Source organism: Mustela lutreola, chromosome 9 (genome assembly GCF_030435805.1).
Source record: "Mustela lutreola isolate mMusLut2 chromosome 9, mMusLut2.pri, whole genome shotgun sequence".
Lineage (NCBI taxonomy): Eukaryota > Metazoa > Chordata > Mammalia > Carnivora > Mustelidae > Mustela > Mustela lutreola.
In genome coordinates this window covers 59,413,770-59,437,913 of record NC_081298.1, presented here as the reverse complement: position 1 = coordinate 59,437,913, position 24,144 = coordinate 59,413,770, and the positions used below count along the sequence as shown (strand labels likewise).

The 24,144-nt window shown below is 45.1% G+C and overlaps 1 protein-coding gene across 4 annotated transcripts in view; it reads right to left on the bottom strand.

Moving 5' to 3' along the window:
* Window positions 1-24,144, bottom strand: part of UXS1 (UDP-glucuronate decarboxylase 1) — an 89,480-nt gene that overhangs the window by 59,921 nt on the left and 5,415 nt on the right. For 2 of the 4 annotated variants that reach the window (XM_059134312.1, XM_059134315.1), the window contains exons 2-3: window positions 2,120-2,147; window positions 756-819 (exon numbers count right to left, since the gene is read on the bottom strand). In XM_059134312.1, coding sequence (XP_058990295.1) covers window positions 756-819; window positions 2,120-2,147 — 92 coding nt within the window. The remainder of the gene's footprint in view (window positions 1-755; window positions 820-2,119; window positions 2,148-24,144) is intronic. The other 2 variants (XM_059134313.1, XM_059134316.1) reach the window with 1 other exon arrangement.

The window sequence follows — 24,144 nt, the reverse complement described above, 5'->3', positions numbered from 1 at the left end:
GCTGCCCTCAAAGCTTAATCTCTTGTATCTGTACATTATCTCCCCGTCATCTGCTCAGCACGCGCCTGGAGGGCAGGCTGTGAGCAGACCCACATCCCTGTGTGTTAGCACTGCGAGCTGGGGCAGAAGGACAAGAGCAATCCAAGAGCGTCCCCGCCACTGTGACATTTGGCTTCAGATCAAAATGACAGACTCCCCTTCTCCTCCTGCAGCCCACGTTACAGCTGCGTACCTATGTCTACAATTAACTGACTAAAAACACAAGCAATTATTTTTAAGTAGAAGGTAGATAATCAACCAGAGGAGCTAGCTTTCCGTGAGCAGGTGTGGGCTTCCCCATCTGTGTACATGGAGACTCCCTATGCTCCCCGAGTCCCAGCATCTGAGTTGGGCCGGTTCTCCTTACAGCACCTGCTGGGGTGAGTGGATGCTGGCACTGGCCTCCATTCCTGGTGAAGGTACTCACATCTCTTTCTCTAAGAAATTCTGGGAAGGTCACTTGAAAAGTCAGACAAACTCGTAAATCCATTTTGCCTCTGAGGTAGAATTTACAGTATGTCACGCCTTGATCAAATGGACAAATGCTGACCCAGAGGAAAGGCTCCTCTAAATAAGGGAGTAATTCTTGAGGAGATGTTTTCAAAATCACAGGTTAGCATCAGGCTTCCCCAAGAAAGGTACAAGCACAAGAGAAGGAACTGAAATTGACAAACATAACAAAAAAACAGGAGCAAAATACAGGAAAGGGAACCAACCTCTTCGATCTTGCTCTCAATTTTGAGTTCGCCATTTTCCTGGATAGACCTGTTGAGTAGAAAGCTGCGAAACTGAGATCCACTGAGAGGCTTGATGACCTCAACACTTAATTCTGAACAAATGACAACACAAACCAAAGGCTGCAGACCATCTTGCCACTCCCCTTCCCAAAAACATCAGTCTCTGGTTCCAGATTCCTTCCAGAAGGGGGTGCACCCGAGGAATGGAAGACAATGGAGGAGAGGCAATCTCAAATACATCTCACCCGCTCACTTCTACCTTGTAAGGGTTATTTCTAATCCACTAACATCATCTCACTTTCACGTTATGCTCAACACGGGATTTTTAAACTGGAGGCAGGAAGTGTGTCTATAGGAGTCCAAGTCTCTCTGCTGGGATTTTCTGGGGATTTGAGGCAAAATGGAGCTTTGCCAAGTCAAAAAACAAGAGTTCCTTTAAATGAGATCTAAGCACCCCTCCTAGCCGCACACAGAAAGTCTTTGTCAGGAGATACTCATGCCCGGGTGGTAGGAATCAGATCCACACCACCTCACTGACCTTTGCAAAATCTACACAATACGAAAGGCCTGGTGGGGGCACAGCTATGCTTTACCTTAGTAGCCCAGTGCAGGGGCATCTGACTGCCAGGCCCACCGCCAGCACCGCAATTGTGATCACTGCTCTTTTATTTTTACTACCAAGGAATACAAAGTGGAACAAATTTTTCTTTAAATGTAAATCTGTACTAACAGCAGCAGACTTGCTTTTACAATGAGTGCTTATTAATTTTTTTTTTTTTTTTTAAGAATCTCAACACAGGATTTTACTCTTCCAAGTATCCCTCCTTTGTTTATCACAAAGCACAAATAACTCGCCCTGGGGCCGGAAGGCTCCTTAGGGCTGAGTCCTGAGATAAACAGGTGGCCTCAGAATCCACTGGTCTGCTTCCAGAGCCTGGGGGCATCCGTGGTTTCCTAAAGATGCCCCCTCCTCAAAAGGCTTTGAAAAGGCACACCCCCACCATATGTTTTGTTCAAGCCACCCAGGAACACAATCACATTTTAGCAGGGCAGAAGCTGGGGTCAACCCTTTCCGGTGTATAAAAGGAGGGAAGGGACCCTGAGGTGGGCAATGCAGAGGAGCCAGCCAGTAAAAAGGGGCTTTCCTTGAGTAAATAGTAAAATCCGATGTATTCCTGGAGAATATCCACAAGAAAAAAAGACAAAGCTCAGGTGTGAATAGCAAAAAAGAAGTTTCATTTTTAAACTCTTCAATTAGCCCATGCCACCTACAGTCTCTCTGTAATAACTGAAATGTGTCTATAAACCCAAAACACAACATCCAAATTATTTTAAAAAGTTACCTCATATTAACGAAGTTGCCCCACACAGCTGGAAGGGAAAGAAGAATAAAATAGGTCAATATTTAACTTCGTGATATTCAAGGAGTCCAACTAGAACAATTTTAATGTTTAACCAATATTTTCAAATACACTAAGGAATCTAAATTATAGCTCAGGAAGACAACAAAATGAACACTTTTGAAGTATTAAGTCCTACTAAATAAGTGAAAAAAGGACCTAATACATCTCTTTAATTTTGGAATATCTCTTTTGGGGTCTGAAGTTCAACGATATTTGTGTTTTGATAAACAGTATGCCCCCAACCTTTGTCTGAGGAAGAGCCAGTCACAAGCATCAAAGAACTGCATGCCTGAAAACAAGATCCTAGCGCTCAGTCTAGCCTTTTCCTTTAAATGTCCATGAAACCAAAACCAAGACAGGTTAGATAAATCGCCTGGCCTGACTCTGTGGCTTAACGTCACCTGGAAGCCCATCCTTTCTCTCACACTTCCCACATCTCTCTTGGAGTCTAGTTTCTCATCTGCTGGCCTGCTTCCTTGATTACAGATACCTGGAGGGTGGGTTTCATGTGTACACAGCTGGTGCTCAATAAATGTAAATAAACCAGCCCAGCTGCCCCAGTGAAGTTTTGCCATGGATGACTTTAAAAACATAGACTATGAGCCACCACGTGAAATTACTGAACAGAGAATTATTTAATAAAGAAACCTTTCCCACAAATGTCTCTAATATTTGTACTCATTCCTCTTTAGCCTCCCTGTAGTCATTCCCCAAATACTGAATAACTCTTAAAGGCAAGATGCTCTTAGGTATTAGAGAAAGACGGTGATCAAATGCAAACATCCCCACCCAAACCCCCAGCCCTGAAGACAGTGATTCTGTGAGCTCAGGAATGCCTTCAGGTTCGGATCTATTCCCAGCCATCTTCTTATTGTCATTGCTTGGTATACAGTAGGGGTTTAATAAATGTTTACCAACTAGGATTCAGTTTCCAAAATCACATGTTGCTGATTCTATACAATCACATTCCTCTCCAAACAGAGTAGTAAGGAACAGATACAAAAGAGAGCAATAAATAACTAAATAAAAGTGGCAAATAAGCAAGAAATGGGAAAATTAAAATAAACCCATACCATATTCCTTATTCATTAAAAAAATAATGTTTATACCTTTGGACCATGTGAGCTTACTTTTGAGTATTAACCTCAGGATATACAAATACACAGGAAAGTCACTTTCACAAATCATGGATTTACTTACCTTAAAAAAAAAAAAAAAGAACTAGTGTCCAAAATCTATAAAGAACTTAGCAAACTCAACACCCAAAGAACAAACAATCCAATCAAGAAATGGGCAGAGGACATGAACAGACATTTCTGCAAAGAAGACATTCAGATGGCCAATGGACACATGAAAAAGTGCTCCATATCACTTGGCATCAGGGAAATACAAATTAAAACCACAATGAGATATCACCTCACACCAGTCAGAATGGCTAAAATCAACAAGTCAGGAAATGACAGATGCTGGCAAGGATGCGGAGAAAGGGGAACCCTCCTACACTGTTGGTGGGAATGCAAGCTGGTGCAGCCACTCTGGAAAACAGCATGGAGGTTCCTCAAAATGTTGAAAATAGAACTGCCCTATGACCCAGCAATTGCACTACTGGGTATTTACCCTAAAGATACAAACGTGGTGATCCAAAGGGGCACGTGCACCCGAATGTTTATAGCAGCAATGTCCACAATAGCCAAACTATGGAAAGAACCTAGATGTCCATCACCAGATGAATGGATCAAGAAGATGTGGTATATATACACAATGGAATACTATGCAGCATCAAAAGAAATGAAATCTTGCCATTTGCGACAACATGGATGGAACTAGAGCATATCATGCTTAGCGAAATAAGTCAAGCAGAGAAAGACAACTATCATATGATCTCCCTCATATGAGGAAGTGGTGATGCAACATGGGGGCTTAAGTGGGTAGAAGAAGAATCAATGAAACCAGATGGAATTGGGAGGGAGACAAACCATAAGTGACTCTTAATCTCACAAAACAAACTGAGGGTTGCTGGGGGGAGGGGGGTTGGGAGAAGGGGGTGTGATTATGGACATTGGGGAGGGTATGTGCTTTGGTGAGTGCTGTGAAGTGTGTAAACCTGGTGATTCACAGACCTGTACCCCTGGGGTTAAAAATATATGTTTATAAAAAATTAAAAATTAAAAAAAAAAAAGAGGGAGGGAATAAACCTAAAATCCTACAACTGGGGAACTGCTATATAAATTATGATACCGCCATTCAATGAAATTGGAAAGCCATTAAATACCACTATGACTATTATCAAACAGGCAAGAAATAACAAGCGTTGGCAAGGATGCAGAGAAGAGAAAAAAGTCATGCACCACTGGCAAAAATGTACACTGGGGCAGCCGCTATGTAAAATAGTAGGAAGCTACTCAAAAATTAAAAATATAAACACCATATGATCCAGCAGTTCCGTTTCTGAGTATTTACCTGAAGGAAACAAAAACACTAACTTGAAAAGATATCTGCACCCCCATGTTCACTGCAGCCTTATTGACAACAGCCAAGACACAGAAACAACCCAAGTTTCCATCCATGGATGAATGGATCATTCAGCCGTAAAAAGAAGGAAATCCTGCCACTTGAGGTAACATAGATGGACCTCGAGGGCATTACACTACATGAGATAAGCCAGACAGAGAAAAGACAAATACTATATGATCTCACTTAAATGTGGAATGTCAAAAACAGAAAGAAACCATAACCCAAGTTCATAGATACAGAGAACAGATTAGTGATTGCCAGAAGTGAGCAGGGGGTGTGTAGGTGAAACAGGTGAAAGTGGTCAAAAGAAGTTAAGTCCTGGGATGTAATGTACAGCACAGTGACTAGTTATTAATATTGTATTGCTTACTGGAAAGTTGCTAAGAGTAAATCTTAAAAGATCTCATCACACACACACACACACACACACACACGTGTAACTATGTGTGGTGATGATGGTAACTACTTACATAATATACACTGTGTATATGAATATGTATAATAATGTATAAGTAGATATAATAAAATATAAGTAGATAATAACTATTATATAACATAAACTAATATATAATATTACATATGTTACTAATATAATACTATATAAATGTTCCATGTCAATTATATCTTGGTTAAAAAAATATGGCTATGAAAATACACTGTAAATGGTAATATAGTTATGATCATTCCAGATGAGAAAATATATATGCAGTATGATTTCCATTACTAAAAATCACCTAGAATAAGACAGTCTGAAGATGCCAAAATACCGTTTAAATGGTGATATAATTGTTTATCTTTCCTTGTACCTATACGTGTCTTATCTTGCCTTTTAAAAAGGAGGGAAAAGATTTCCAAACCCTTGTGAGTGCCATGCCCCTCCCCACAGAAGACCTGGGAACCCAGCTGCTGTTGTGGACAAACCCACAGCTGCCCAACCTCACGGGCCCTGATCTTCACTGTGTTCCTCAAACAAACATCGCCACATTTTGGCTTTAGGATTCTGTCGCTTGTCAAAATACACCAGGAAGCGATCCCTCTCGGGCTGTGGACCCTCAGGAGGGGAATTAACCACTCCTCAAGATGCCTTACAGTGGATTATGCCTTCTGACAACCTTTTCCAATCATTCCATGGTTACTAGTTTCTCATTTTCTTTTTAGCCTTTTCGTGAGTCAGTTTAAAAGGGCTATCTCAAAGATGTTTCTCGATCCTTTTGTCATCCCTTACAGCACCTAAGACCAAGTAAGGCTGTCCTTCTTCCCTCCTTGACGTAGAGACCCCAGAGCTCTGAGCGCTCTTCCCTTTCTTCCTGGTTTTGCGCAAGCATCCCTCCCCTGGGAAGCAAGTAAGAGCCTTGGGATACACCCCAGGGAGCGCTGCTCATGGCCACATCTTTGCTGCCCTTTATGAAAGAGGTAATAATGGCCATACGTGGCTAACGACCAACCCTATTCATGTTGCTCAGACTTTTTGGATTGGCTCCCTGCACTCAGAAACTCACCCTGTTCTTTCCAGTTCACCTCCCCCTGCCACCAAGAGCTTCATGAACCTCATTCTCCCCTCCTCACTAATCAGACCTCCATGTAAGGCTTCTCCCCCAGGACCCCTGTCCACTCGTAGCCTCCACCCTCCCTAAAGCAGCTTCATCTTCAGGGCTCTCCTTGGCCAGAAGTGCACACACCTCACCTGAGCGTGATGTTCTTGGGAAAACCTCCCCAACCTCCCTGCCTGCTCCAGGGGACATCAGGAGCCCTCTAAGGTATCACAGCACCCACAACACACTTCTTAACTGGCAGTTTACAGATGGTTGTCCCTGCAAGTTGAGGGGTTTCTGATTCACATTTGCAAGAGCAAACACAAGCAGGCCAACCACCAAAATTAGTTGAAAGGAGGAGGTGAAAAAATGTCTTCACTTTATTACATTAATCCCCTGCTTAGTACTTTTTCTCTTCGGAACTGCTATTAACAATTAATCTTTATGATGTTTTTATGGCAAGTGTTGCTGGCCTCCTTCTAAACTCTCAAAAGCTCTGCCTGCTTTGTTTTAGAGAACAAAAAGAACTCAGCACCCAGAACAGACAAAGACAAACAGCAGGCAGGAAAAGTTCCCAACAGCCAAGTGGCCAAATTGCCGCAGACTCATTCCAAGGAGGAAAACACAAGCAATTCCCACCAATTACCGAGCCTTGCTCCCTGTGTTCTGCGGACACTGGCCTGGAATCTTGCAGGGCACGGAGTTTAAAAGATACACAGTATTAAAAATTAATGCTGCTTTTAGAATTATGCAATCTGCTTAAGTGAATCTGACCCCTTACAGTGTCGCAAAGGGATCGCTGGGAATTACTAAGAGCTATACCCTAAAGATACCTGTACTAAATGGAACTAAATTAAGTCAATTATATAACATACAAGGACTCAGGATTAAGAAAAGTATTTGAAAAAAGATAGTCATTCACCATCATCGACAAAGGGCTTAAAACCAAATTACCTGGGGCGCCTGGGTGGCTCAGTGGATTAAGCCGCTGCCTTCGGCTCAGGTCATGATCTCAGAGTCCTGGGATCGAGCCCCGCATCGGGCTCTCTGCTCAGCGGGGAGCCTGCTTCCCCCTCTGTCTCTGCCTGCCTCTCTGCCTACTTGTGATCTCTCTCTGTCAAATAAAATAAAATAAAATCTTTAAAAAAAAAAAAAAAAAAAAAAAAACCAAATTACCTTACACAGCTTTCAAGCTATTTTAATTTATTCTGATTTTTATTTTAAAAATATACTTTGCCCGCAATCTGAGGCACACTGGTTTCCCAAAATCTCTGTCTGCATCCAGACTTCATGCTATGCAGGGAAACCCAGTTCACGAAAACCCTTGACATAGAAATTTTCATTTAGGGCCAAAAAAAAAAGGGAGTATCCTTTTCCAACAAAGAAAAAATTAAAATGCTCATTCAATGCTTTCATAGTCCCTATTTGCCTAACACGGTTTCTTAAATATTAACCAGATAGCACTCAAGACAAATCCTTTTAGAACACAATTTCTCAATCTGAAACCTATGGGTCTCCACCATATTCCTGAATGAATTTCAGGAAGCCCAGGTGGAAAATCCTTGGAAGTCCAGGCAAAACCACGCATACAGAGCTCTCAAAAATCCCCCACAAAAGCTTGAAATTTTAAAGGCACATTGGTTTTAGAATGCTTTCGAATGGGGACAGATTCTGAGTCCTTGAATGTCAGGCCACACAGAAGGCGAGGGTTCTTCACCAGGAATCCTGTGACCCTATTTTAAGTACTGTCACAACACTGGATCAAACAGAACCATTTCCACTTCACACCTGTACCTTTTAAGTGGCTGCCATATGCTTTAGCGTGTTTTTGTTGGGCATTCTGATAACCATTCTCACCTAAAAAAGCACATGGACTTTTATCCTAAGTCAGAGGAAGGAGTGTGAGTTAGGGAAATGACTCGCCAGCCCGGCTAACGGGCACACACCTCTAATAGACATTATATGCCCAGCATGCCTGCAGGCAAGCCCAGACAACCAGACATCTTAGAAAGCAGCACGCCGGGGCTCACCGACTCAGCTTGGTGACATTAGACAGTGTGACCACGTTTGGAGAACCATGCAGGATTTGCTTTGTCTTCAGTATTCACAAAAAATCCTTTTTTCGCTCAGCCACCAGCCAGCCGTCCAACAAGACTGGGGCCTGAGGATGAGGAGGGAGCGAAGACCCTGAGCATGACTTCAACTGTATGGTGGGCGACATACACATGATGGTCAGGGAGGACCCAAGCAAGGTGCGCCAGGGGAGGAGATGAGGATCAGCTGACAAGACATGGTAGGGGAAACAGCTTGATCCTGCTCATGCAGGAAAAGGTGGGGCGCGCCAGCCACCCACAAGACAATGGGGAACTGACCCAGTTCATAAACAGTCCTTCAAAGACAGGGCAGTGGGAGAGGACTGTCACCAACATGAATGTAAGCCTCTTTTTAAAAGCTCAAACTTTTAGATATTGAGCCCCTGCTAGGAGCCAAGCACTTCATGAGGTCTTGCAGCAAAAAGCTCCTAACCCATGGTGTCCTTCAGACTGAAAAGTTTCTCCAGGACCTCACAATGACTAGGAACTGGCAGGGGGCTGGGGGAGAGTGGAGTGAGGGTCTACCTTCTCCAGCCTCAAGAGATAAACATTGGGCTTCCCAGAGCCTGGGAGCCCTACACGATCTACACTTCAGACCTCCTGAATCAGGATCTCTGCAGAGGAGCCTGGGAGTTGCATTTTTTTCAAATGCCCCAGGTGGGCAGAGTCACCTGGAGAGAGAGGCAGTGGAGACAGGAGGTGGAAAGCCTGCACGCTAAGGGATCTGGTGGCCTGCCACAGCCACACCTTACCTGTTGCCCACCTATCTGCTCAGACAGTTCAGGCTCAAGCCACTCTGGACCCTCTCCAACTTGCCTCAGAGTCTTTGTGCTAACTCTTCTTCCAAATGCCTCTTTATCTGCCTCCCTCTGTTCATCTAGGTATCAGCTCACACCCCCACACCCCTTCTTTCCTCCCTACCCACACTCCACCTCCCTACCCACACTTCCTTTTTCTTCACAGTACTTACTACCAGGTAATATACCCATGTACCTATCTATAAAGTTCTGTGTTTGTATGTTTCCAGCCAAGAAAATGGAAGCCTCAAGACCGCGAAGACTCTTTCATTCACTGTTGTTCCCTATGACACCGAGATATTTCCATGTAACATTCAGTGCTCACTCAGTATTTGCTGAAAGAATGAATGCATGAGTGAAAAGCTTTCCCAAATGACTGGGAATCACTGCTCTAAGGCAGGAGTCAGAAAACTTTTTCTGTAAAGGGGCAGAGAGTAAATATTTTAAGCTCTGTGGGCTCTATGATCTCTGAGGTCACGACTCAATATCACCATTGAAGTGTGACAAAGTCCAAGACAATTCATAAAAGCATGATCTTGCTCCTGCACAACTTTATTCAAGGACACAGAAATCTGTATTTCGTGTGTTATGAATTAGCACTCCTTTTTTTACTTTGTTTCAATCAGGAAAAAACTGCTAAGACCTTCGTAGCTCAGTAGTGGGCTGGTTGTGGCTCATGGGCCATAGCTGCTCACCAAACCCCACTCTAAGGGATCCCAGAATGACTAGTACTTCCCCAGTGCAGGAGGTCTTCTCCTTACAGGGAGAACACCTCTACGTGACCACATCAGGGAAGTCCAGGCTGCCACTGGCCCACTCCTGGGGAGCAGAAAGGAGGCAACAGGTCACTGACCTGTGGAGATGGGGGTACAGGCAGCACACGGTGGGGACGTCTACTGCCCTGTGAAGACGATGGCCTCGGGGGTGAAGGGTGGGGAGGGCAGTGCTAGCAGAAGTACCCTGGGAGGGAAAGATGAAGGTGAAGACTCAGATGGGCCAACCCCCCATGGGCCTTCTGTTGATGAAACAAATATGCACACCTCTGGATCCCCTTCCCAGCATTCCAAGACAGCAGGCCTCTGGTGAGAGGGCGACCAGCAATCACTCACAGTGCGCGGCCATGCTCTGACCAAACAGGAAGCAGGGGTGTGAGAGACAGATGGGTAGAGAATGCCAAGGACAGAAGAGGGCGGTGAATGGCTGTAATCAGGAGGCAGGAACACCAGTGGTGGAGGAAGGAGGCTGGGGGAGAGGATACCAGCCTGGGATTAGCATACGCTCCTGCTGGAAGCATCCTGTAGATCCAGGCTAAAGATGTCTACCAGGCAAGGAGACACAGAGGCCCGGGGCCAGGAAGGCCAGCACCCACTAGAGGTACAGGTAAGGCACCTGCTTGAGGACAACATGTCAAAGGCTCAACAGAACGTGGCCCTGAGTGTGCATCCAGCCAGGCGATGACCACAGCCCTGGGGAGTCTCACGTTAAGGCCAAAGCATGAGAACAGCAAGCACAATGAGGCCAATGTCACTGCTGCCAGTTACCCCACACTGGCCTTTCCCACTCCCTGTTTCTAGTCACGAGGTCATATTGTCACCTCCACTTCAAAGCCACAGACCGGAACCAAGAGGAGCCTTGTGCGACTTATTCAAGGTCACACGGCTGGTCGCCACTCACACTCTGCCAGCACTTTCAAGTGGGAGGCCTCATTCACGGCCCCAGAGTCACCATCTCCAGTGATAAGTCATCTTGAGTTTGTTTTTTTCTAAACTTGCCCTCGGAGCTAATCCCCTCCCCTCTGAGCCCTGCGGGCGAGCGGCAGGTGCTCCAGCTAAAACTGAGAAACCCTGAGGTCATGAAATGCTTCCAGGGACTGCAAAGCCTTTGTGCATGCTGACCAGGCCCGTATCTCGAGAGAGCAAACTTTCGAGAGAGCAAACGGCAATTCAGATCCGTTTGCTCAGGTCAAAAACACTTTAATTTGGAGAAGCATGCAAATCAGCAACCCTGTACAAACACTGGGCACCCTGAGCTCATCTGAAATGAGTATTACTGGCGGAGGAAGTTGCAGCATTGCTCAAACACATGCACCCGGCCGCACGCGTTCTGCTGTGACTCTGTTTACTGTTCCTCTCCAGGTTTTCCGAGTGTGTTAACTACAACAGAACGCCTCGTCTCAGCTATGACTCACTTTGTGCCAAGCGCTCACTGCCGAGCTGTGTGGTGTCATTGTGTTTTACACACAAGCGCTCACTGCCGAGCTGTGTGGTGTCATTGTGTTTTACACACAGGGCCTTCCAGGTGGCACTATAAACCGGTCCAAAAATCTCTGACAGCCTCCCTGCAGGAGGTGGGTTCGGTGTATCCACCCCTTGAATCTGGTGGACTTGGGACCATTTCCCCCTATAGGGGAGAAATGGCCAGAAGTGACACTTTGCAGCTTTGGGAGCTGGTCATAAACTGAATGCTCTTCCCTCGAGTCGGCTGGCACACTGTCTCTGGGGTCCCTAGGCCACTGTGGACAAGGTCTGACCACTCCTCGGCTAGCCGGCTCACAGCCAGGTGCAGTGCAGGTGCCAAAAGCCAGTCCTCACTGATCCTGTCCTCTGGGGCCAGATGTGCCTGCGAAGAAGCCCCCAGGAAGTACGTTCTCCAGCCCCTGCTGTCTTGAGCCATCCCAACTCAATTCCATGACATCATGACACAGAAGAGTCATCCCCATTTCAAATTCCTGACCTGATAAAATGGTTGCTATTTTATACCCCTAAGTTTTGAAGTAGTTGGAAAAACAGCAAAAACATAAGCAGAATCAAAACAGTCCTTTAATCTAGCGATGAGGCAGCCCTGAAGTCAACCAGGGATACGAGGCTTAATTCCTTCGCACCTGATGCATTCCCTACCAAGCGCATGTGCACCTTCCCCATGCCCAAGCATAGCTTGGCACAAACTCATCGCCTAGGTAAAAAAGCATGGGTTGCTGCTGCCGTCCTGGGGAAACCCTCCCTCCCCAGCCACCCAGGCTGCCTGCCTCCACCTGAACAGAACCAGCACAGGCCAAGGAAAGCTGCGCTCTTGTCCACCACTGATGAACCTCAACAATTCTCCTACCAGAACACAACAAATATTGGACTCCCCTCAGGTAAACGCTGAAGGAGCACAATTGAAATGTTTTTCAAAGAAGGTAAGAATATACATTATTTTTTTTTTTTTTAATTTGACAGAGAGAAAGAGAGATCACAAGTAGGCAGAGAGGCAGGCAGAGAGAGAGGGGGAAGCAGGCTCGCCGCTGAGCAGAGAGCCCGATGCAGAGCTCAATCCCAGGACTCTGAGATCATAACCTGGGCTGAAGGCAGACGCTCAACTGACTGAGCCACCCAGGCGCCCCTACTTTTTTTTTTTTTTAAGACTTATTTATTTATTTGAGAGAGACAGAACACAAGAGTAGGAGCAGGAGAGGCAGAAGGAGAGGGAGAGAGAATCCCAAGACTAATGCGGGGCTCAATCCCTTAACCCCCAAGATCACAACCTGAGCCGAAACCATGAGTCAGTTGTGCAGAAGGGGGGAGATTCACTATCTTTAGTTCCCACTAACAGAATTAGAGGTTCAGGGTCAGGCAGCATCATACCTCAAAAAGTGGCAGTCACTGAATGGCGATCTTTACCTCCTGCCTACCCTGAGGGAGCCAAGCCCCAAACCCAGAACCCCGCGCAATCAGCAAGGCCTCTGACTGTCCTGAGCAGTTAAGACAGGAGGAAAACTATCCCAAAGAAAAAGGCCACTTGGGGTAGCTGAGCGGCCTCCAGTAACTGGTGAGCTTCATAAGTCTCAGGGAAGGCACTTGCTTCTGTGTCCTCCCTGTGACACCAACCCCGCCCTGGGGCCTCCCTCAGGCTTCCCCTGCTGGGCCCAGGCTGCAGTTATTAGGCAAGTGCTAGAAGCAGACAGAACAGCAGCACCTTCTTAGGCCCTGCCCTGCACTCCCTGAATGGCGATCCCTTAAGTCCCAACTGGCAGGTCCTGACCTTAGACTATAAAACATTTTAAGTGATTCATACAGTCTCATAGGCTTATCTAATAAAACTGTACAGACATTCCCATGGGAAAGCATTTTGCCCCAAGATGTTCCTTTTTTTTTCCCCCCCCAAAATGGTAAAAAAGGCAAGAAACCATAGGCTTTTGCAAAGGGCATATGGTCCTCTTAAAAGTCTTTATTACATGTAAAAAGATCAATATTAAGTGATGTTTAAAACTACATTCAGGTGTCTTCATAGAAGTCTGAGAGACATGGGGTAAGACCTTTTTATATACTTCTGTATTAATTTCTACAGCTTGCAGCAATAAAGTGTGAAATACATTTTTTAGGTCTAGAGAAGGCACTATGTTGCTTCTGTCCACTCCAAGCAGGGCAGCATCATGGTTTACAAAGCACAAGCAACCATTTAGCAAATGAGATCTCTGCATCAAAAGATTTTCTCCATATGTTAAGTACAAAAGCAAATCACAGAAAAATCCATGGTATAAAACCATTCACTTTTTTAAAGTACCTAAATATATTTTAGGAACACATAATGCAGAGGAAACTATCTAGATGATTCATACATACATACTAAATGTCACCCAGGAACTGACAGGAAGGGAAACAGAGTTAGCTGGAAGGGGGAAGAAGAGGGAAGGGGATCTTCCAAATGTTTCCACATTGTTAGAATGTTAAAACTGTGAATTAAAACTGAGCCCCAAAGACATATATGATACCAATGCCCTTTGCACCTTACTATCCAAACTGTAACTTACTCTTAAGCACCATAAAATATCTTGGTTTCCTCCAGGTTCTTCAAGTCATTATTTAGGCAACAGTCTATCATCAGAAAGCTACCATGTTTACCCTATGTTATCACAACTATGTGTCTATTTCTTGCAGCTGGAATTAAGTTGCATTCTGTCCCCAAATCTTCACCTGAGAAGATCACTTCTACCTCTTCACAACAGGACACCAATAAATTTGTAAACACATTCCACTCGTATTCTCAAGGTTCTACACAGTGCTACTATTTCTTTTAAGATTTTATTTGAGAGAGAGAGAGAGAGAGAGAGCGCACACAAGAAAGGGGAGCTACAGAGAAAGAGACAGAAGCAGCCTCTCCACTGAGCAGAGAGCCTGGCATGGGGCTTGATCCCAGGACCCTGGAATCATGACTTGAACCAAAGACAGAAGGCTAACTGACTGAGTTACCCAGGTGCCCCCAGAGTACTATTTAATTAAACATTCAAAAGCTGCTTGAATGTTTAATCTGAACTAGCAGACAGTAATATCAAGTTTAGAGAAACGGGCACAAAAAAGATAGAAAAATGCCAGACCACCTCAGAAAGCAAACAAGCACTTTGATTCTTCAAATCACGGGGACAGATATAAAATAACAAGAAGTGGACTCTCCCTTCTCTCCTATAGCTTCACAGATACCAACAGATCTCATGATACAAACTTACCACATCATTTCTTTTGCTTTATTCCACTTAAACAGATGGTAGGCTTAGCCTAAGGAAGTGTGGCAATACCTTCTCTTCAACAACAGAAAACGAAATAGACGTCCCCTGAGGCTAGCAAATAAAGGCATCCCATTCGTTCTCTGACAAAAAGAAGCAGATTCACTGAAATAAAAGGAGAGCAACAAAGGGCGAATCCTCCCCAGCCCAGCCTTGGGGCTGCAGAGAGATGAAGGCATGGCCCCTACCATCCCTGGTACAGCCCATAAAGCTTAAGTCACAATCACAGACCTCCCTTCCCAAGGATTCACTCTGAAACTGACCCAGTGCTCTTCCCTCTGGACCAATCACTTCCCACTTCCTGGTGGAAACAGAAGTCAAGAGAAGGCATGCACTTCCAGATCCCAGCAGAGAGCCCGCCACTCAATTAACATTTGCTGCCAAGTGGATGGTGAATCTGCTGAAGAGTGATGAAGCTAGAGCTCTCCGCACAAGCACTTCCTTTTCAACTAGCCTCTAATGAACACCACAGAATAAGTCTGATCGTAAATCCTGATGAATCTATTTTTAGAATACTGAAGGCAAAGAACATCAGAAAAAAAAAAATTTTTTTTACAGTAGGTAAGAAGAAAAGGAACATTTACACCTCCACCTCAATTTCTAAACAGTGAAAGGAGCCATCGTGTGACCAAACCCAGAATGTGAAGGTATGATGTAACATGTCTACGAGCAGTGACCTTTTTTAGAAAGAACAACACTATGATTAAGAACAAGAAACAAAGAGAGTATGTGTATATGAGGATTAGTACAAAGCACAAAAGAGAAATATTTTAAAAATAGAATACAACTGGGGGGGGGTAATTTTGCAGTCTGATGTTAAAAGTTGCTTTGTATTAATAACATATTTGTTATTGGATCTTTACTGAGAACGCTAAAGAGAAACTTGATAAACTCCACAGAAAAATGTATAAAATCTACATGAAAAATTACAGAACTTTACTGAGGGTCAAAAAGAAAGACTTCATTAAAAACAAAGACATCACTATATCTGTATGGAAAGACATTTTAATATGCTAAAATTGTGAGGATTGAGATTTTATCTTTGTACTTCATTCTCTAGTTTTTCTACATAGAGTACACTATTTTCTGTTGACAAATTATTTACTTTTAAATGGGAACTTAACGGGGCGCCTGAGAGGCTCAGTGGGTTAAGCCGCTGCCTTCGGCTCAGGTCATGATCTCGGGGTCCTGGGATCGAGTCCCACATCGGGCTCTCTGCTCGGCAGGGAGCCTGCTTCCCTCTCTCTCTCTCTCTGCCTGCCTCTCCATCTACTTGTGATTTCTCTCTGTCAAATAAATAAATAAAATCTTTAAAAAAAAATAAAATAAAAATAAAAATAAATGGGAACTTAAAAAATCTTGATGAGGCTTTTAAGTCAGCCTTTTCAGTTTGTATTTGAAGGTGGAGAGGGAACGAAGGTGCAGGAGGGACTGAGGAGGGACATCCCAAACCACAATGCGCACTGGTGTCACCTAGACCGAGTCCAAAGACACCACGCCTCTGGGACCAGTGTGCCTCTGGAACCAGTGCGCCTCTGGGACCAGTGCGCCTCTGGGACCAGTGCATTGATTTCCCACTAGGGGCATGGCCATCCACAGCGTCAGAATTACATGGAATGGCTGGGTCTGTAGGTCCTCCTGAAAGATCTGGAAAATGCCAGCCTTCTGCCTATAGCCCCTGTCAGGGATGGCACGGTTCATCAGAATATGAGGAAAGCAGCATATGGGAGAAGCCAGATGAGGAGGCAAGTTTGGTGGTTGGGGGGTGCGGTGAGAGCAGGGAGTAGGGAGGGAGGGAAAGAGATGCAAGTATAGACTCAGTGACGGTGTGGGGAGGACAGCAGGATAAGGGGACAGGTAGGGAGTAAGGTGTTCCTTAGAGGAAAGGGTGAGATTGAGGGGGAGAGGGAAAGAGGAAGGGGGAAGTGAGCGGACAGTGGGGGGAGTACCAGGACTAGGTGAGGTGGGTGTATGAGAAGGTGGAGCTTGGAATGTGGAAAGAGGAAGGGTAAGAGTGGGTGGCAGGTGCCTTGGAGACCTCTGGAAGGTCCCAGGTGCTCAGTGGTGGGGGACCAGGTGGGTGAGCCACACTGATGCAAGTACAAGGCTGGCTCCTCTGACTCAGCAGGGCTTCGGGCCTTGCAAACTCAGCACCCCAGCCTAGACAGGACACTGCTGTTGGAACAGAGGGACAGGCTGTCCAGTCACCCAAGCTGGGGCATGGGGGCTGTAAGTGCTTCACTGGAGACAAGCTACCCAGCAGCCACCTGGGCCAAGCATGCTTATCAGCCAGAGTCAGAAAGAAGAGGGGGACTCCTATGGCAGGGCCAAACAAGAGAACCAGAAGCCAGCTGACCACCTACCAGCAAGACAAAGGTAATGCTCAGGGATCCTCTAAAATGCCTCCTGCCCCCTCCACCTTGTAGGCACCCCAACAAGGCTGCTTCAAAGTGAAACATTCTTTCAGGAGAAGTGTCACTAGAATTCTACACTGAAGCTAAGAAATGGGGTAGGTGCAGCCTTGGAGTTCCTCCAGGTCCCTCCACATTAGCATGGAGTACCAGACTAAAAGCTGGAGCAGGTCATGTAACTGCCCTCTGCCTCAGTTTCCCCATCTATAAAATAGGGGAGATTATCATCCCCCATGCCTCAAGATAGTAGCATTATCAAAGTAAGTCACTCCTCATGCTAGAGTTCCACACCTGCATCAGTGGCAGAAGCTGGAGGTTGGAGGAGCCTTCATTGCTTTGAGAGCCAAAGATAGAAATTTTGTCTTTTATTTATTTTTTTTTTTTTTAAAGATTTTATTTATTTATTTGAGAGAGAAACAGTGAGAGAGAGCATGAGCAAGGAGAAGGTCAGAGAGCAAAGCAGACTCCCCATGGAGCTGGGAGCCTGATGCGGGACTCGATCCTGGGACTCCGGGATCATGACCTGAGCCGAAGGCAGTCGTCCAACCAACTGAGCCACCCAGGCGTCCCAAATTTTGTCTTTTAAATAAGATGCATTGGGAGTAAGGAGAGCAAGGAATCAGAATGAAATTCTGTAAAAATAAAAGAAAAAAAAAAAAACTAAAAGAAAGAACAGAACTAAGATTCTGATTTGGCTATATGCAAGTTTCAAGGAGAACCACCATTTATGGCCCCTTACCATTCACTAGTGACAGATTTCCACAAGGACTGTCATTGGCCACTGAAAGCGTCAGATTAATGTGATTCTTTCCCTTGATTCCAACACAGCCATCCTACCCCTTCAGTCTTCTGTTGCTGGTATAACACAGCTGTCTGCTCACACCTTTAAAAACAAATAAATAGCAGTGCCTGGGTGGCTCAGCTGGTTAAGCATCTGACTCTTGGTTTTGCCTCAGGTCATGATCTTAGACCCGTGTCAGGCTCCCCACTCAGTGGGGAGTCTACTCAGGATTCTCTCTCTCCCCCTCTCCCTCTGCCCCTCTGTGGGGCAGTCTCTCCCCCTCTAAACGAAATAAATAAACTCTTTAAAAATAGATAAATAAACTAAACTCAGATTACTTGCATTACATATGTCAACTGAATTCTAACTTAGAAACAGCTTGTTTTCAGAAAGAGGATAAAAATGTTCAAAGATACTAAGAATAAAATTCCAAGGTCTCACCTCCCTAACAAAATTGTTTTCATTTTCCAAGATGTTCAGACTCTTTCTGAAAAAGACAACAAGAAGGGGAATTCAAGTGTTTATTGCTGCTGCTTTATGGCACTTAGTTATTTTGGTTAGAAAAACGGAAAGTTTAACCAAAAACTCAAAGAAGCTCATGGATTAACTTGAATTTCACTTCCTGCCCTTCTGAATAAAAGGGAGAGGAAGACCACCTTGGCCCATCCTTTGCGGAGCACCTACTTGCCCACTGTTACTGCCCTACCTACATGAGGACAGGCCCTCCCCACATGCAATTTTCTCACACCTGCACCTGGAAACCTCTTTTCTCCCAAGTGGCTCATCAGGTGAAGCTGTCATCTCTGTAAAGAAATTTTGTCAATTCCTCATGGTGTTTTCTAAAAAGTACTATTACCTGCAAGGTATAAGAGAACACAGTACCTCCATGTTGTAAATGCATCAAAATGAAACAGCACTGTTAGATGACTGCCCCTAAGCCACAGAAGGAGCTGAACGGGGGCAACTGAAACTGCCCTTCTCCAAAAAGCGTCAACCCGGAATCATTCCTCCCACATGTATCCTGCAGGAGCTCCTAAGATCCAAACATTCCTGAACATAAAGCAAGAAAAAAAAGGGAGGGGAGAGGGCGGGAGTATGCATTAATGTGGATTCAGGGAACATGGAGAATCTGGCAGCCAGGCCTGCCTGTTAAAGAAACATCTACCAACAGCGCTTCGACATCACAACAACCAGGCTCTTAATCTCCTGGCTACACAGCAAGACCACACACCGGGCCTAAACCCTGCTGGTGCACCTACATGAGGTGGGGGGATGCCCTCAGCATACACAGTGTCCCAGCTAGACAGGCTGATTTGATATGGCTCTGCCCTAATGCTGGCATATTGTATATTCTGAAATATGTTGATCGAATGTTTGCTCAGCTCAGAATGAAGTGTATATGGAGGCCGACTTGAAATGCTGCCTTAAAGGACCAGAAGGACCTGCTCGTTGCACAGTCGCCTCCATGCTCATGGTCATGCTGTCACCACTGCCTTCAACCCTACTGTCCAAATCCTATCCATCCACTGAAGTACCAAACCCTAGGCCTTAAGGGCATTCTCATTCTTCCCCAGGCCCCAGTCTCATTTCTCACGTCAAACACCCTGGCCAGTGTCTGAAGAACTACATAGGGAAACAGAAAACTGTTGAAAATAAAACTCCCACATCCTAAAATCTGTTTCTACCCTCAGAACACCTCTGACACCAAATGCATGGTTTTTTTCCACACTAACAACCAATTCTCCAACTCTCTGCACACTCATTATGTGGGTGTGCAACAATTCAATTCAATTCTCACATTAACAACCTAGAGTTAAGACAGACCCAAGTGAAGGGCTCAGTCCCACAAGGCTTCAAACACCAATCACAAGGGGCGCCTGGGTGGCTCAGTGGGTTAAGCCTCTGCCTTTGGCTCAGAGCCAAAGTGGTCTCAGGGTCCTGGGATCGAGCCCCACATTGGACTCTCTGCTCAGCAGGGAGCCTGCTTCCCCCTCTCTGCCTCCCTCTCTGCCTACTTGTGATTTCTCTCTGTCAAATAAATAAATAAATAAATCTTTTAAAAAAAAAAAAAAAAAAAACCACAACAAACAAAAAACCTAATCACAAGTCCCTACACTTCTGATGAAGTGGCTATAAACTGGGGATTCTCATGACCCCCCCCCCACCCTTGGGTTTGATAATTTGCTGAAATGGCTCCCAGAACTCAGGCAAACAGATTACTTACACGTACTGGTTCATTATAAAGGATACAACATAGAAACAGCCAAGTGGCAGAGATGCACTAGGCAAGGTATGGGAAGGGGACTAGAGCACCATGCCCTCTCTGGCCCTCTCCCTCCCAGACCCCCCCACCGTGAGTTCCACTGGGGGGTTCAACAAACCCCACTGTTGAAGTTTCTGTAGAGCTCAATTTCCAGCACGCTATTCTCCCCTCCTGGAGGCTGGTGGGTAGGGTCCTTCTCGTGACCAGCTCCATCCTGGCTTCCCAGGAGCCCAACCTAAATCATTTCATTGTCATCAACTCAGTTGTGACCAAAGAGGGGTTCTCATAAGCAACAAAAGACACTCCTATCACTCAGGAAATCCCAAGAGTTTTAGGGCCTTTATGCCAACAGGGCACAAAGACCAAATATATTTTTCTCCACACCACACCAGGCATGAGAAAATAATCGCCATCCACTTCAAAGACAACAGTTAACACATATATAAAGAATCCTTAAAAGCCAGTGGAAAAGAGGGGCACCTAGCTGGCTCAGTGGGAGGAAGATGTGACTCTTGATCTCGGGGTTGTGAGTTCAAGCCCCAAGTTGGGTGTGGAGCCTCCTTAAAAAAGAAATGAGTGGAAAAAAGAACCAACATCTCAACAGAGAAATGAGCAAACCCAAAAACAAGTTCGCAGAGGCAGATATATTAATAGCCCTTAAACATCTCAAAAGAGATGCTTCATGACACTCACAATAAGAGAAACGCAAATTAAAACAAAATACCATTTTTCAGACCAGTGAAAATGCAAACATCTGCTGACAGCCTCTGCTGGGGAGGCTGAGAGAAGCAGCTGCTGGCAGCCTTGGTGGGAGCGTGTGCGCAGGTTCCTTCGCGGCAGCAGTCTTTGACACCAACGCATCTGACATCACTGAAATGCCTTCCGCAGGGGACAGGTGCACACGCATGCCAGAGTATTACACAGCTGTAGAACAGTACAGGGTAGGGGGTGGAGGCAAACCACAGGCATCCACACGGAGCGCTCGCTCTCCAGGAAAGGGAGGCAGAGAGTCTGCACAGAATGCTACCTGCTGTGTAGACGCCCAGAGCAGGGGCACGCATCCACACAGACTCATGCCGACATGTGCCGTAAGATGGATTAAAACAGAGACGGTGCTGAAGGTTTGCGATTTCCTCAAGAGGCAGCCAATTTTTTAGATACTTTGACTTCTGGACCATATACATGAATACTTTATCAGAAAGAAGAAAACTGAACACAAACCAAGAAATGAAACTGATTTGCATCAGGTATCAAAAAATTTATCGCAAGTAGCTTTGGAACACAATTCTCTAACTGCACATCCTCAGTGGGACACATTGTGAGGACCAAAAGAACTTCAAAGAAATCCTGCTTTTGGTTAAGTTTGTTGTTGGTACGGTAAGTTTGTTGTTTGTACGGTATCAACGTAGTAATTCTGAAACCATTCTGTCTGTATGGTAGCAGAGAGGCAATAACTTTTTATTGATGTTAGAAATGAGATTTTCACAGTGGAGGAAAAAAGGACACAGCAATATGGAATTGCGGAAGGTAAGGAAGAAACCTGGTAAGATTTAAATTGGGCATATGGGCATAAACTCAGGATTGGAAAAAGTGTGTATGTTTCCTGGTTCTGTCCCCTGAAAGAAAAGGGAGCAATGTCACCTTGATGACAATGCATACAACTAGGGTCCAAGCTCTGAATCCTGAATGTTCCCCAATGAAAGGAAGCAGGACTCCTTCAAGAAATAGCTAATTCCAGGACTGGGGCAGGGAAAGAACAAGATGAGCCTGAAACATCTGGAGATCAAGGAAGTGCTCCAAGACTCAAAGAATCTAGGAGTTCACACAGAGTTTTTTAAAAGGTGGGGAAGGGTGAATTGATTGGTGACCTCCCCCCAAAATATGTCCACATCCTAATCCCCAGAACCTCAAATGTGATCTTACTTGGAAAAGGGAGCCCTTGCAGGTATCATTAAGGATCTTGAGACCAAAAGATCACTCTAGATTATCCAGTTGGGCCCTAAATCCAGTGCCAAGTGTCTTCAAAGGGGATACAGAGGAGATGTGACAGACAGGAGGCAATGTAACCACCCACAGAGGCAGATGGCAGGATGCAGCCAGAGCCCAAAGCATCTAGAGCCTTGAAGGAGCCTTCGGAAGGAGAGCAGCCTTAAGGACCTTGATTTCAGACTTCCAGCCTCCTATGAAATGATAAACCTCTCCCGTGTGAAAGCCACCTAGTTTGTGGTGATTTCTTACAGCAGGCACAGGAAACTACCACAGAAAGTGAAAGATGAACGAGGGAGGCAAGTTCTTTCCAGAAGAACACAAGTTTATAAACACAGAAGGGCTTACAGAATCAAAAAAGCACCACTTGGGATTCCCCAGTGTAAAATTGATCCAGGAGAGGACCACCAACAGACGCTAAATGCAGTGGCTGGACAAGATACTCAGAGTCTCCAAGAATCACCCCCAGGACTGTGCACAGGGAAAAGGCACCTTTAAAATGAAATGTGGTAACAGCCAGCCCTTCCAGGTGTCCAACGTATGAGGAACGGTGCTATGAGCCTGATGGAATGCAAATTAACAAGCACTATTATAAAAAATTTCCAGCTGAATTTAACTGTAAGGAAAAATCGGATAAATCCAGAATGCGAGACGGTTCACAAGACAACTGGCCAGGGCTTTTTTTTAAATAAGTGTTATGAGGGGCGCCTGGGTGGCTCAGTGGGTTAAAGCCTCTGCCTTCGGCTCAGGTCATGATCCCAGGGTCCTGGGATCGAGCCCCACATCAGCTCTCTGCTCAGCAGGGAGCCTGCTTCCTCCTCTGCCTGCTTCTCTGCCTACTTGTGATCTCCATCTGTCAAATAAATAAATAAAATCTTTAAAAAAAAAAAAAAAGTAAGTGTTATGGAAAAAAAAAAAAAGAAAGTTAGAGACCTAACAGCCAAATGCAGCATAAACCTTGACTGATCCTAGAATTAAAAAACAAAAAAAAACAAAGCAAAAGAAACAGATGTGGATGGTGGGGAAATTCAAACATGGACTATATGTTAGACAATATTATTTATGTTAATTTTTATGGTATGAGATTACACAGGGGATGCTTTTAGTCTTAGGAGATCTACATTGAAGTATTTGAAGGTGAAGCAATATTATGTCTGCAACTTCCAACTATTTCAACAACAAAAAAATGTATACATTAAAACAGAGAGAAAGAACAAATGTGGAACAAAAAGAACAGCTGGTAAATCTGGGCAGAGTTGTACTTGGGTGTTTGCTGAATAGAACATGTGTGGAAATTTTAAAATAAAATGTTGAGGACTCAAAGCAATTTCAAGGCGCCCCTCTCCAACCTCCAAGGAGGGACAGGAGGAAGAGTCCCAGGCCCCTGCTTGGTGGGTCTCAGAGGATCCTGAGAACCTGCATTTAACAAGAAAAAGCTGATCTTCATGCTCGGGTGTGTCTGGAACCAGCTCCTGGACTGTTTGCTTGTGTCTCCCCTACCTTTACTCCCTAGAGTCTACTGGCATCATGATGCCAGCTCCCTGTGTCTCCCTGGCAGCAGGCCAGTGGATATTTTACTGAGGGAATTGACCAGAACAGTCCCTTAGCCACGTGGGGCAAAAGTATTCTAAGGGAAACCCAACTCGGACAAGGTGGAAGTCTGTTCCCATAAATGCAAATACCATGCCTTTATATGGTTTTCAGCATTTCATCTGGTGGCTTTCCTCTGCAGTGGAGTAAGAGCAACAGGATAGAAAGGTGCCAGGAATGCAGTGTCCTAACCACAAGATCCACGATACACCAAAAATTAAGTGAATGTTACCGGACTTCACAACTCTAGTTTCCAATAGCTGAAGGTGAAAACAATGGCTCCTAAACTCATTACATCAGCAGGTAGACTTCTTTTCCATTCTTTCTAAAGGTCTGAGCCTAGGTAGACAGGTAAAGGGGAACAGAACAAGGCTAGAAGGTGAAAGGAGGATGAGGCATGCAGCGGGAAAAGCCAGGCCACACCCCAGGGGGGTCAGGAATGCTTACACTTGGTGCATC